Genomic DNA, 15,808 nt, shown 5'->3' on the forward strand with positions numbered 1-15,808 from the left:
CAAAAAGCTAAGTGAAGTCAGAAATGTCAGCCATTGATTATCTAAACAGATACAGAATGCATTCACACACTTTGGGTCTCATTTAATACCAGTGTTATTTTAGTATCATTGAGACAATGTAGTTTAGGGCAGGCCTATATAAAAAGTTGTGTTTCACATTGTGTTTCAGCTGATTTTGAGAATGGTACATTTGACTTCACACTTGCTTCCAAACTATCTATAAATGAGGCTTGTATTACAGTATATGTTAACAGTATATTAACTGTAAGCACATCAGGCCCACTCATTTGAAATAATTCAGCTTGCAACTGTTTTGAATGCAACTGAAATTTCACGTAAATAAAAGCTAATGCATTACACAGACCTGCATTTGATGTACAATCCATTTCTCCTGTCTGAGGCAGTCGCCTACTTTTCTTTGTATTTCACAGGTCAGGACATAAAACAAAGGTCATAACGGGTACATCTGCACATGCAGTCCACATCAGAGTCCATCGGGTCTGTTACTGGAGAGGTATCAGTCAATGTTACTCACAGATCTCTGGAAAACATCTTAAATAGAAGCACAGGAATGTTTAGTAAAGGAATTCCTAAACAAATACTCCTTTTGGAATTTCTGTGATCTTTATCCTAAAGGAACCAATAAGATCAAATAAGAATCAATGAATTACTGCTGTTCTAGTAGTTCAACTTGCAAAGCACTATAGGTAATGTGTTTGATTCTGAGGAAATACATATGTGACCCTGGACAACAAAACCAGTCATAAGGGTGAATTTCTCAAATAAATTGAGATTTATACATAATCTGAAAGCTGAATAAACAAGCTTTCCATTGATGTATGGTTTGTTAGCCGAGATATTTTTGGCCGAGATACAACTATTTGAAAATCTGGAATCGGGGTGCACAAAAATTTAAATATTGAGAAAATCGCCTTTAAAGTTGTCCAAATGAAGTTCTTAGCAATGCATATTACTAATCAAAAATTAAGTTTCAATATATTTACAGTAGGAAATTTACAAAATATCTTCATGGAACATGATCTTTACTTAATATCCTAATGGTTAGAGAATCGGACTTGTAACCCAAAGGTTGCGTGTTCGAGTCTCGTACCAGCAGGGATTGCAGGTGGGGGAAGTGAATGTACAGCGCCCTCCCACCTTCAATACCACGACTGAGGTGCCCTTGAGCAAGGCACCGAACCCCCAACTGCTCCCTGGGTGCTGCAGCATAAATGGCTGCCCACTGCTCCGGGTGTGTGTTCACGGTTTGTGTGTGTTCACTGCTGTGTGTGTGCACTTTGGATGGGATAAATGCAGAGCACTAATTCCGAGTATGGGTCACCATACTTGGCCACATGTCACGTCACTTTTTTAATGATTTTTGGCATAAAAGAAAAATTAATAATTTTGACCAATACAATGTATTTTTGGCTATTGCTACAAATATACCCCAGCGACTTAAGACTGCTTTTGAGCTCCAGGGTCACATATAATGAATAAATGTATGTACTTTTTACTTTACTCAGCAAGGACATAATAACTTGACCAAACATGATAATAAATACATTTATAATGTTAGATTTCCATTTCAAATATATATAGATGTATGTTTGTTTGTTTTTTTACTTTCTATTCATCAAAGAATAAATGTATCTTGGTTTCCACAAAATTAAAAAATTAATAAAATAAAAAACTATAATAATAATAATAATACTGTTTTCAACATTGATAATAATCAGAAATATTTCTTGAGCAGCATATCAGCATATTAGAATGATTTCTGAAGGATCATGTGACACTGAAGACAGGAGTAATGATGCTTGAGTAATGGAGTAATGAAAATTCAGCTTTGCATCACAGGAATAAATTACATTTTTAAATAAATTCAAATAGAAAACAGTTTTAAATTGTAATCATATTTTACAATATTACTGTTTTTACTGTATTTTTTTATCAAATACATACAGCCTTTGTGAGCATAAGACACTTATTAAACATGTGTACATGTATAAAGTGTACATGTATAAACAGAAAGACTTTATCAGAACCTTAAAGGAATATTTCACTACAAAATGTAAAATGTGTTATCATTTGCTCGCCTTCATTTTAGGTTAGACTAACCCTTGAGTTTGTATAGTTTATAGTATTAGAATAAACCTACAAGAAGGTTAAAGAAAAATACACCGGCTAAATGAGCTAAATGATTGCTTGTATTTCATGATTTAGAAATATAACACTCCTATTGGGAACGATGTGTCCAAAACGATTTAGTTTTGTTTTGTGCTACATTGAAACTCTTCAAGAAAAGTCCCTTTAGGATTGGTTCCAAAATTATGATAGAAATTCCAACAGGCATCCTTGACTAGATCTTTTCAAAAGGGTCTCAGAGTGTCAGTTTATTGTAAATGGGAAATTAACAGTGCATAAAAACGACTGTGTTGATGGTCGGGCTGTTTATGTTGGCATTGAGCCACTAATCCATTATGACAGTGTGCCGGTGACAGGACAGGAATGTGCACATAGACTGGACACAGGGATATTTCCAGCTTGTCCTTCTGACAGCTAAATATACTAAAATAATTTGTGAACAGTATTAACATGCTCTCAAAATCACGTGATACTGCAACAACAAGTTGTTTTCTCAGACAGCAATTAGATACTCATTTATCATCAACAATGCATCATATGTTTTTGTACTATGATTAACATTCATCACATAGGCAGCGTCCAGAGAGTCCGGATACTCAGAAAAGGAAAGAGTGGGATGTTATGTGTCCCTCAATGGCTAAAGTGTTTAGCCTGATGTCAAAGGGAGAACCCTATGTGTATGTTCATATCCATATGTGTGGAGTCTGGAATATCTCCAGTTTTCTTTTTACACTACGACTCAGTTGCTCAAACATTCAGAGTGAGGTCAAACAGAACACACACAAAAAACACAGAGAGGCTTTCAAAGAACACAAAGATCTAGTCTCTATTCTCTTGTACTGTGCCCCAAAAATAGCCCCCGGTCTGAGAACATCCTAATTCTATCAGCATGGTTACAGAGAGACGTTTGCATGGATTCTTCCCACTGACACACACAACCAGATACTGATGACTACAACAATCTTTCCAGACTGACACAGTATAAAGAGACCGGGGCTAGTTGTCACACAGAGAATTACATTCTGCAATGTAATTTTTTGTATTGTTTTCCTGTTTTTTTTTTTTTCTGTTAAACATTTAAGAAATGCCACATAAGCAAAAGTCATGTAGCATTTCTGAATATCAACATTTCAAAGACGAATGTGGCATTGTTTTTAAACAACATTTTAATCTACTAGTAAAAGTTAAATTGAGTAACTTACATTTATTGGCACAACATTTCCAGTTATTTGTCAGTTTTTGCTGCCCCGGTGCAATAAATAGTTTCAAACAAATCTGAATCTGAATTGTTATGCTTCACCGATCAACACACACAGTATCGATATTTTGTTCCTGAATCATTTTGAACAAATCAGTTGAATGAATGATTCAATGACTCGCTCATAAAAACCTCCTGAATGAATTATTGTTTTTGAACTAATCGGAATTCAAAGATTCATTTACACAGTCAAAAACATAACTCGCCACACAAACTATGATGAAGGCATGTGGCTTTAAAAAAGAAAACTGAATCTTAAAATGAATTGCATCTTTCCCGGACCATAACAATGTAAATTAGATTTTCTGTAGTCAATATTTCAAGTGAAGCATCAAACTGAGAGAGAATTACATATTATGTGACAACTAGCCCCGGTCTTATGCATCTATAAATTCTAATGACATGGTTCATCATTATATTTTAAAAATAACAGTTTTTTCCTATGAAACTGCCATTTTTATTGTAAACTGTTGTAAATTGTTCCCCGATGTATTAAACACCAGAATTAGCTTCCGTCCGTAGAATTCATAAATAAGCCAAAGAGGCACATTTACGATTATACTAGACTTTTGGTTATGGCTTTATCATCTGTAAAGCCATCACAGCTGGTGAAGCTTCAAAGATTTTGGAAAACAAATACAAAATCCAGAGCTGTGCTAAAAGATGTTAAATATATGATTTGCCTGTCAAAGTACAAGTATGTTTTACAGCGCAATCTGATAATGTGATCTGCCAAGCAGACCTTTAGGGAAGAAAGTAATCCATCATAGAACATAAGCAAAGGAAATAGTATCATATCATGTCATATTTTACACTTTTATTGTACAAAGTCACCATTTCTGGTAATGCAATCAGATAAGGTTGAAAACGATCCAAAACTGGCACTACAGATAACATCAAATTCTCAAGAACCACTGAATTGGGAATGAATCATTTGGCTTTCTGAACTGAATCAACTGATTCACTGAGAAGATTTGACTTTAAATAATGATTAATTAAATTAGACTGTGACAGTTGATTATGATGCAATGCAGTCTTAGTTCATTGTTCATTCTTGTTATTAGTTTTTAAAGGATGTTGTGCAACTGTTTCTGTTATATTCAGGGAAGGGTGTATTTTCAATTTATGAGATTGTTTGTGTAACGTCACTGATTTGTTAGGGTTTGAATCGTTAATGTTAGTTAGTACTGATGAGAACCTTGTTTGTTTTAATAGCTTAAGGGTTGTTTCATACGAGTGTGAAGTGCATGATGTTCAGCTAAACAAATAAAACTCTGTTTGTGCAAAAGCTGATGCATCATCATGGACCCAAGACTTGCACAGTACAACAGACCAGTGTTATTTTAGTAATATTTATTTACTAGTTTTATTGATATTAAGAATTAGCTTTATTTTTAATTAAACTGTTTTCATTTTAATTGGTCTTTAATTTTATAGCAATTTTATTAATGTTATTAATTCTATAAGATTTCATTAATTTTATTTTTGTTTTAGTTTTCATTTACATTTTAATGCTTACATAAATGTATTTAATATACCTAACAATTATATCAATATAAAGTATCCATGTATCACTGTGAAAAATACTTTGGGAGATTATTGCAAAATCTGGGCGGTCAATTTAACATTAATTTACTGCATTTAAAGCAAAGTCAGTTCATTTGAACATAAATTGTCTGACCAACAGACTATGCTAAATGGATTGTCCATTTCATGTTCAGTTGTTTGAAATTAAAACAAACAATATTCTGACATTTAAAGCTACTTCTGTCAGGACCACTATCGTCAAAGATGATTGACAATTAGCATACAGTTTGGATTGGCAGCATGGTTCCGTTCTAGGCAAGAACTCCCTGCACATCCATGCAGCCTAGTATAGATGAGAGCAGGGAGAGCAGCGATAACCCCCCCAGGGTAAACAGAACAGAACCAACATAAATGTATTGCAGATATCGTTAAAGGTCAATAATGTTATGTACACATTTTAGAATTAGTCTGATTCAAGGAGAATCAGAAGGCTGAATCCTGACTGACAGAGGAGGAGCTGGGGATGGAGGAGGTTAATTAGCTATTGAGCAATGCGAAAACTGCTGATAATACTGAGGGATCTTATATATGAATGCTTAGATAGGTGTTGTATTCCCATAGGCTGATGGGGATCAGCTGAGAGTCAGCTGATGCAAGCTTGACTAACGTGACCTGCCAGAACTAACGCTACGCTTGATTTTTTTAATCCATTTAATGTCATAATAATGCTTCTAAACTATTACCCACTTTTCTCGTCAAATATGCTCTAATACAATTAATTAATCAGCATATTATGTAATTCTATTAAAATACCGAATGCAAGACAAGATAACTCCAAACAAGCCACTCGAAAAACTGCTACTTGCTTAATTAGTATTTTCTAATCTCAGGCTTGTGATTACTCAGAGGTGGAAGGGTTAAGCCTATATTTGATTGAGCCAGACTCTCCCATCAATTATGATTATCAAAGTTACTGCTTCTCTGAAAGGCAACCATGTTTTCTTTGCAATTGAGATGGAGCTGCAGCCAATCAGAGAGTCGCTGTTGACCCTGTGGCGGACGGGAGTGCAGCTGTGCAGCGAGAACTGCAGCTCCTCTCTAACATAAGCAAACAAACTGTGGGCTAATGCTCAGCCGAGGAACATCTACCACGGACGACACGAGACAGAAGGCCGATTGGGTAATATACTGTATGAGGGAATTACAGTCTTTTCCTTTTTGTAAACAGTGGAGATTAAAGCATTAAGAATCGGTTTTTAATTTTATACCAAATATTCTGCCAGGTACCCAAAATGTGCTTCATGTGGTCTGAACATCTAACTGGATTTATTAAAGGATGGAAATAAAGGGGTAGAGGGACTCAAAGTTATCTTAAGAGGATGGCAGATATTTTGCTATTATCAAAGTGATTTCTACAAATGAATGAAACAGGATGGATGTTTTAGAGCAGGGGTGTCCAAACTCGGTCCTGGAGGGCCACTGTCCTGCAGCGTTTAGCTCCAACCCTAATTAAACACACCTGAACCAGGTAATCAAGGTCTAACTAGGCATACTAGAAACTTCCAGGCAGGTGTTTGAGCTGGTTGGAGCAAAATTCTGCAGGACAGTGGCCCTCCAGGACCGAGACTGGACACCCCTGTTTTAGAGTATCTAGTATCACAAAACATTCGAATTTATTAGATCCATTGCTAATATTTACTATGTTTGTGCTGTTTACTTCCCTCCACAATGATGTCACTTCCTAGAGGATGATGTCATTTGGAACTAGCTTTTGTTAAAGGGGCATTACCAAAAAGTAACAGGATGGAAAGTGATATTGAAGACACAGGGGGGGGGGAAACTTTTGAATTGATTAACTAAAACAATATTCATACGAAAACATGCAATGTTTGAAACATTTTAAAATTAAAATGAAGAAAAGGGCTAATTGTAAATGATTTATACAATAATTATAAATTCACAATTTATAGTTTCGTATAAAATATTATTTCTTAATTGTTATAATATTACAACTTATAAATAAATTATTTAAAATGATTAAACATAAATATATATTTTTAAAAAATGGTAATATACCTAATTAGTTTTCAGTTTATTTCCAGTATAATTAAGAAAAAAAAATTGAATTCATGATTTTGTTGTCTCATGCTTACTTTATCTGACCTAAAAATGTACTGAAGAGCTGGAATCGCCCTTGTAAGACAGATAATGGGTAAGATAGGTATATTGTAAAATCCATCTACAGATTTGTTTATTATTGATGTGGAGCCATGGAAACGTATGAGTTTTAGAATATTTGGAGAAAGAAACAGCCCCATCTGTAGCATCTCTTGTAAAAGCATCACTTTTATTCCATATAATGGATTATTGCAATTGTGTAATGTGCCGTTGGAAATTCTGGCTGAATCTACCCAAACTGAAATTTTATATGAAAGTCCTTCACATCAGCAAAAAAAAAACAAAAAACAGAAGTGTAAGAAGACACTGTAAGAGAACAAGGAAAAGCACAACAGATGGTTCAGTACTTGAGGCTTTTTCCTTTTTTTGTGCTTGTTGAGGGTTGCAACACTAATGGGTTCTCAAGTGGGGACGGGATAGGTTGAAAGCATCTATTTCCATGTGATCTCCACATTTGACCTTAAAACAGGATGCACATTTATTTTATTGAGCTTTTGTTATTATTAGAAAGCCTTTTTAGGTTATCACAGTTTTAAAGACGTACTGCGCTGCATGCATGTGGTTTCGGTGGAGGGGGTAAATTGCTGCTACCGGTTAGTATGAGTTGACTTAGAAAAATGCCTTTGATCAACCCAAGACAAAACCCTGTGCCTCATAAGAACAAACAGCAAACCTCAAGACTCTAATCACTCATCTGTAATCTGCACAACTCTGCTGAAGGAAGAACAATGAGCCAATGGTCTGGAATTAGATTCAGCTATAGTTCCAGGTGTGGGATGCAATGTGGTTTTCAAGGTTCAGTCTCATTGGAGGCTTTAACTTTAACATATTAAAATGAAAGAATGCTTTAGTCTTGGTTCACAGTATGTTTCTTTATTAAATGTATTTTTAATGTAGTCACAAGATTTTTTTACATGTTGTTGTACTATCACAGAGAGGAATAAAATCACTTTCCAGAACATTTTCATTCACTGTTCCTTGTTGGTGAAATGATCTTACCAACACGTCTGTCCATCTTAAAGTTGAAGTGTGCAATTTCTGTGCAGTGTTACCAACTGAAAAAAAATAAGCTTTTACATAAGTAGGATGATGTTGAAAGTCGATGCACACACAAGAGAGAAGAATGAGAAGTGCTGACTCAAGCACATGTCTCAGGACACTTGTGATGCAAGACAAAGAACAGAGTTTGTGTCTCTAAATCACTCTGAATGCAGCCCATGCTTACTGGAACCATGTTTGCTTTGGTCCCTTATCATTACTGAGACAAACTCCAGGATATAAGCATGATTAGGTCCTAGGATTAAGATATCACAGCATGATTGCGTAGTTAAATGCATGTCAAAAAAGTCCATGAATTAGAATAACATCAATATTCACATAATTCATAATTCACAAAATTCAATGCATGCATTTATCAAAAATCTTCTGATTAGTCAAAATGTAATATGATCAATTAAAAAGACTTTTTAGAAAATTAACAGGCCAAAAGATGATTCATGGTTTAAAAATTCGTTTTGTATTTGATGAAGGGCTTGTTTTGTTTCAAAAGGCATCTGCTATGCAAAAGGGAACAGTAAAAGTCCAAGAACACTATGTTTTCAATTCTACAAAATGCTGTCATTTGCTTCCATATTCCATAATTGGTCCTAAAATCTTATTTTGAGTCCGGAGACTCACACTATTTCAACCACACACACACACACATTTACAAATGCAACACAAAAAAAGACTTAAAGGCATAGTTCAGCCAAAAAATTTAATTCTGTCATCATTTACTCACCTTTGAGTTGCTTTCTTCTGTTGAGCACAAAAGAAGATATTTTGAAGAATGTTGATAACCAAATAGTTGCTGGTAGCCATTGACTTCCTTAGTATCAATGGCTACCATCAACTATTCAGTTACCAACATTCTTCAAGAAATGTTATTTATAAAAGAAACTTAAAACAACTTGAGGGTGTATAAATGATGACAAAATGTTCATTTTGGGTGAACTGTTCCTTAAACATTAACCTTATCATATGAGAACACATGATCAGTGTCTAGCTTCTAAGATGATTTATTGAAAGTAACAAGTAAAATGATGTGTTACTTTTAGAATTTATTTACTTTCAGAGTTAAAAATCTTTTTTATTCAGACAAATACAATTTAAAATAGAAAATAGAAAAGGTAATTGTGACATTGTTTTTATTATTTTATTTATTATTTTACATTGCAAATTTACGTAACTTGTAATTATCTCACAATGTGACTGGCTTCTTATATAGTTTAAAATATGACATATTAAAGGGTTAGTTCACCCAAAAATGAAAATTCTGTCACTCACCATTACTTATCCTCATGTCGTTCCAAGCCATTATATTTTTGATGAAATCCGAGAGCTCCATAGACAGCAATGGAACTACCACAATCAAAGTCCAGAAATATAGTATGGACATTGATAAAATAGTCCATATGACATCAGTGGTTCAACCGTAATTTTATGAAGCTACGAGAATACTTCTTGTGCGCAAAAAAAGACCTAACAATTTCTTCTCTTCCGCAACAGACTTCGACGTGCATTCACGACAGTACCACAACGCATGCGTTGACTATTTTAACGATATCCATAGAACATGGTAGTTCCGGTGTTGTCTCTGCAGGATCATAAAGTTATGGGATTTCATCAAAAATATCTTACTTTGTGTTCTGAAGATGAACGAAGGTCTTACGGGTTTGGAACGACACGAGGGTGAGTAATTAATGATGGAATTGTTATTTTTGGATGAACTAACCCTTTAAAGTCACACTGGGAGATATAAAACCTAAATGACGAGAAATACAATTGAAATTGTAAGATATAAAATAACTAGGGCGCAAAACAACAACAATGTAAGGTCTTGAACCGTGGCGTAGCGTTTCAGTAATATTTCAATGACAGCTGAATGTGTTCAGTAGATACAGCGCTGGTGCCAAAGCGGTTGTGAAGTTCAGCTATATCAGTGAGGCGGTTGTCGCTCTGCAGGAGTTCTGGCTCCAAGGGAGATCTCCTAATGTTGACTGATGTCAGTGAAAGCAACACAAGAGAGCCCATGTCCAGCTCTTCCCCAAGCCCCGCATCTCTCTTTGCTCTCAAAGACACTTCCCCAAGAATGATAAACACGAGCGAGATGTTTGTTTAACAAAGCGAAGCCTTCTGCTGTGATCTGAGCCAAACTCAATATACGTGCAGGCATAAATAGAGACGACATTTATAAGAGACAAGAACGCACACATTTAACACATTGTGCGTATTATTCGAACTCAATATCTTGCTGTGCCACCAGACTTCTGCAGGGATCCAGAGTTCAAAGCGAACATTAAAATACTTGAATGCGATTTGAAGGCATTTGGCTTGCGGAATCATTCAAATGTGCATCGATTTTTACAGAATATGCAAGTGAACTAATCGAAAATGACATTACATTCATTCCGGACTGAAAGTTATGTTACAATCAACGCAACGGTCTCCAATTCTCAGAGATGCCTAACATATTTGTGAGTCTCCCACAAGGGTACGACTTTTATTTAGAGCTCCTAGAGAACATTCTTCACAGAAACATGTGCGCTGAGTGAGCGTTTGATGTGTACGGCTCAGATTTGGCACGTTGATAGCAGAAAAAATGTTCATTTTGGGTGAACTGTTCCTTAAACATTAACCTTATCATATGAGAACACATGATCAGTGTCTAGCTTCTAAGATGATTTATTGAAAGTAACAAGTAAAATGATGTGTTACTTTTAGAATTTATTTACTTTCAGAGTTAAAAATCTTTTTTATTCAGACAAATACAATTTAAAATAGAAAATAGAAAAGGTAATTGTGACATTGTTTTTATTATTTTATTTATTATTTTACATTGCAAATTTACGTAACTTGTAATTGTGATTTTATATCTCACAATGTGACTGGCTTCTTATATAGTTTAAAATATGAAATATTAAAGGGTTAGTTCACCCAAAAATGAAAATTCTGTCACTCACCATTACTTATCCTCATGTCGTTCCAAGCCATTATATTTTTGATGAAATCCGAGAGCTCCATAGACAGCAATGGAACTACCACAATCAAAGTCCAGAAATATAGTATGGACATTGATAAAATAGTCCATATGACATCAGTGGTTCAACCGTAATTTTATGAAGCTACGAGAATACTTCTTGTGCGCAAAAAAAGACCTAACAATTTCTTCTCTTCCGCAACAGACTTCGACGTGCATTCACGACAGTACCACAACGCATGCGTTGACTATTTTAACGATATCCATAGAACATGGTAGTTCCGGTGTTGTCTCTGCAGGATCATAAAGTTATGGGATTTCATCAAAAATATCTTACTTTGTGTTCTGAAGATGAACGAAGGTCTTACGGGTTTGGAACGACACGAGGGTGAGTAATTAATGATGGAATTGTTATTTTTGGATGAACTAACCCTTTAAAGTCACACTGGGAGATATAAAACCTAAATGACGAGAAATACAATTGAAATTGTAAGATATAAAATAACTAGGGCGCAAAACAACAACAATGTAAGGTCTTGAACCGTGGCGTAGCGTTTCAGTAATATTTCAATGACAGCTGAATGTGTTCAGTAGATACAGCGCTGGTGCCAAAGCGGTTGTGAAGTTCAGCTATATCAGTGAGGCGGTTGTCGCTCTGCAGGAGTTCTGGCTCCAAGGGAGATCTCCTAATGTTGACTGATGTCAGTGAAAGCAACACAAGAGAGCCCATGTCCAGCTCTTCCCCAAGCCCCGCATCTCTCTTTGCTCTCAAAGACACTTCCCCAAGAATGATAAACACGAGCGAGATGTTTGTTTAACAAAGCGAAGCCTTCTGCTGTGATCTGAGCCAAACTCAATATACGTGCAGGCATAAATAGAGACGACATTTATAAGAGACAAGAACGCACACATTTAACACATTGTGCGTATTATTCGAACTCAGTGTCTTGCTGTGCCTCCGGACTTCTGCAGAGATCCGAGTTCAGTGCGGACATTAAAATACTTGAATGCAATTTGGAGGCATTTGTGGCTTGAGGAGTCATTCAAAAACGATGATAGATTTTTACAGAATATGCAAGAGAACTAATCACAAATGACATTAAATTCGCTCTGGACCGAAATGTTATCTCACAATCAACGCAACAATCTCCAATTCTCAGGCTTCCCTAACATATTTGTGAGCCTCCCACAAGGGTATGACTTTTATTTCGAGCTCCTAGAGAACATTTCTCAAGAGAAACATGTGCGCTGAGTGAGTGTTTGATGTGTACGGCTCAGATTCGGTACGTTGATAGCGGCAGTAATCAGCAGTTCAGGCCTCGCTCTACTCCCAAGGAAGCCCTGCAACTGTGGCGTTTTACAGGCTCATTAAAGACGGTGCTGAGACATTGTAAACTCAGCAGGCTTCGTGTTTTCCCATCCTCTGCTCTGCTCCATCTATCTTTCTCAGTTCTCCACTGAGGAATGATATGCATAATAGGCCAGAGAACAAAAAAACTATTAGCTGAGACTCTGAAGGCTTGTTAATGTGATGTTGCATTAGGAGAGACAACACGCATTAAAACCACTCACATGCTGAGAAGTTTTACTGTTCTTGTCTTCTTTTAGTATTTACTTTCTAGCTTTCATTTTCTAAGCAGCTCTTTTACGAAGTAATAATTGAGCCACCTTTGCTCAAACAGCTTAAAGTAGGCCTACATTTGGCTCTAAATGTTGTTTTTACAGCGTCCTTGGAAAAGAGCATTGATTGCTGAGTGATTAATGCATAACTGTTACCAAATTGCAGGTCTTGTTTCAGTTATAGCCTGCTGACCATTGGCATTGTGCTGCATTACCAATAATTAGGCAAGCATCACTATTATTATTGCTCAAACTTAGGGTTAGGGATTTGAACAAACCCCTAACGATAAGTATTAAACTTTGGTGTGTAGTTGTCCTGCAAAATTTGCACTACAGACGTGAATCATACCTCAATCCATGTGGCTTACTGAGGAGAGTTGGGACTTAATTAAACTTTTGATTTAAGCATAAAACTAGATAGTCTTAAGATCATGCTAAACACTTATTCCAAACTTAGTCCAAACATTAAACAGGTTGTGTATTGACAAAGAATATATAAATAAATGTAATAATAATTAATCAAACATATTATAGGCCTATGTATAAAATACATGTGTATATGTATGTGTGTGTGTGTGTGTGTGTGTATATAATTATACACTAGCTTTCAAGGCTTCATTTATTTGATCAAATATAAACAGTGATATTGTGAAATATTATTACAATTTAAAAATAAGATACTACATTTGAAAACATAATTTAAATGTGTGATGCAAAGCTGAATTTTCAGCATTATTACTCCAGTCTTCTGTGTCACATGATCCTTCAGAAATCATTCTAATATGCTGATTTGGTGATAAAAAGAAACATTTATTATTATTATAAATGTTGAAAACAGTTGTGGAACTTAATATTTTTGTGAAAATCATGATGCATTTCATGTTCTTAGGTTACTAGAAAGGTTTAAAAAATCATAGTATTCTAGTATTCTTTATACTGTAACTTTTGATCAATTTTGATGTATCCTTGCTGAATAAAAGTACTCATTTCGGTAATATATTCATTAATTTTTTTATTCATTTCAGCAAGTAGAAAGTATCTGGTGTTATGTTGATGAATGAATCGTTGTGAATGAATCGGTTAATGAATGATTCAAAGAATTGCTCATAAACACATTCACTTGTCGCCACCACCTGGTATAACGACGTAAACATGCAGAGAGTCACTGCAAAATCCCCACCAGTAATGCATGAATAATAAAATAGTGCACTTTTTTTCTCTGTTAAATGAAGATGTTTTCACAGCTTCACGTTAACAATTCCTTCTTTTCCTCAGCTCCAATGTATTTTTTTTCTATACCAATTAGAGCATTAAGCCAAAAAGCCTGTGAATAGAAGTGGAGAATGTTCAATTCAGAATTCAGCTTTTTGGCTTAATGCTCTGAAGGTTCTTTTCTTGTTATTCAGCATCCAGTGAGGCTCCCACTCAAAGGGGTCTGGGGCTTTGCCATATCTCAAGCTGCTCTAAATGGGACGTACAATCGCTAATCCCTTGGCCTTTGAAGAACTCTTTTCCAGGGAGATCTTTGGTCTATGGCCATTACACAAAAAATAAGCAAAGACTTCAAATGGCTCCTCATGCTTTCCATACACTCCTATGCTCTGTATACCACCCTCCTCCCCTCTCTTTCCTGTTAATGGAGTCAGATACATGGCATGTCTCCCATTGCTTGTGAATGCAGTTATCAGGTAAGGGGTGAGCAGCAGGAGCAATCTAAGAGGGCATATCCGTTTAGTTTCAGTCATTTGCCCGTAAACTATACACTCCTCCTCCATAAACATTTTGCCCAATTATACAGCCGGAGCAACACATGTACCAGGCCCTCAAAGGATTTTAATTAGCTTACAGAATAACTAACATTCAAGTCAGCACATTTAGCCAGTTCAAATTATTATTTTTTTGTATATATATATATATATATATATATATATATATATATATATATATATATATATATATATATATATATATATATATATACAGTATATATACAGTATATATATATTTCTATAGATAAAATTATATATTTTTGTTATTATTATTCATTTTTGATGCAATATTGCTATGTAGAATATATTGTTACATATATAATATTTTGTTTTTAATATTAAATATTCATATTTAAGCTATGTACATTTTTATATTCCATTTAAGTTGTATACAATGTCAAAAAAAGTGTTCTGTTTGGATTTTTCTAACTAAATATATTTTTTATTTCCATCACAAATTACAACATCAGAAATAAAAATGATCAGAATTTCTTACAAATGGCATTGAAATAGTGCAGACTTTTGGACCTTACTGCGTGTAAATGCACAACTGAGAAAGCAAATGTAGTTATTTCTATATTTGCATCTTGAGTGAATGAGTGATTTATTGAATTTATGAAATATACGCCTGTTTTTAAGTATTTTATGCTCCTTGTTATTTACCACCAATTTAATTTTAAAAAAGCATGAATGTAACAAGAGCAGCAAGTATTTATAATTAAATGACTCTTATCGCAATCTGACCTCTTCTTAAACAGAGTCAAGGGTCGCGTCTCTTTCCTATGGAGGTGCAAGCCATCTCCCTTTGAGATGTATTGATTGTCAACTTGGGAGGTCCACTGAATACAAACATGCACACACACGGCAAACTTTCACTCTACACCACGGCACTTCATCTATTCATTAGCTCAATTAATGTCACTGAGCAAAGTTCCCTTGAAGGGCCAATCAAAACTTGCATTCTTCACATTTGAATGGAGTAATAAATCACTCTGCAGTCACTTATGCAGATCAAATGCTTCTCTGGTTTTGTCATCTGGCTCCTGTTTAATTGCCACTTCTGCATTATTACTGAAATGAGTGTTTTATCTATTTATTCAGATGTGAAAGTTCTTGTAAGCTCACTTTGATGTCTGAAACGGTGCTTAGTCAATGCACTTAGCTGAAGCTGCAAATAGAGTCCTGTTAATGGAAATCACACATGACAGTTCCAAAAGCATTGGAGGTCTTGGAATCCATCAAATGGCTGAGTCGCCTTTCAACAGGTTGTGTTTTTGGAAACCATGCAGT

At 35.2% G+C, this 15,808-nt stretch overlaps 1 protein-coding gene across 1 annotated transcript in view; it reads right to left on the reverse strand.

The window, feature by feature from the left end:
• Nucleotides 1-14,494, reverse strand: part of LOC107595449 (angiopoietin-1-like) — a 33,758-nt gene extending 19,264 nt beyond the window's left edge. Inside the window, exon 1 of the mRNA XM_016285852.1 lies at nucleotides 14,228-14,494. Coding sequence (XP_016141338.1) covers nucleotides 14,228-14,494 — 267 coding nt within the window. The remainder of the gene's footprint in view (nucleotides 1-14,227) is intronic.
• Nucleotides 14,495-15,808: the final 1,314 nt, after the last annotated feature.

Source organism: Sinocyclocheilus grahami, unplaced genomic scaffold, assembly GCF_001515645.1.
Source record: "Sinocyclocheilus grahami isolate Dianchi unplaced genomic scaffold, SAMN03320097.WGS_v1.1 scaffold202.1, whole genome shotgun sequence".
Taxonomy (NCBI): domain Eukaryota; kingdom Metazoa; phylum Chordata; class Actinopteri; order Cypriniformes; family Cyprinidae; genus Sinocyclocheilus; species Sinocyclocheilus grahami.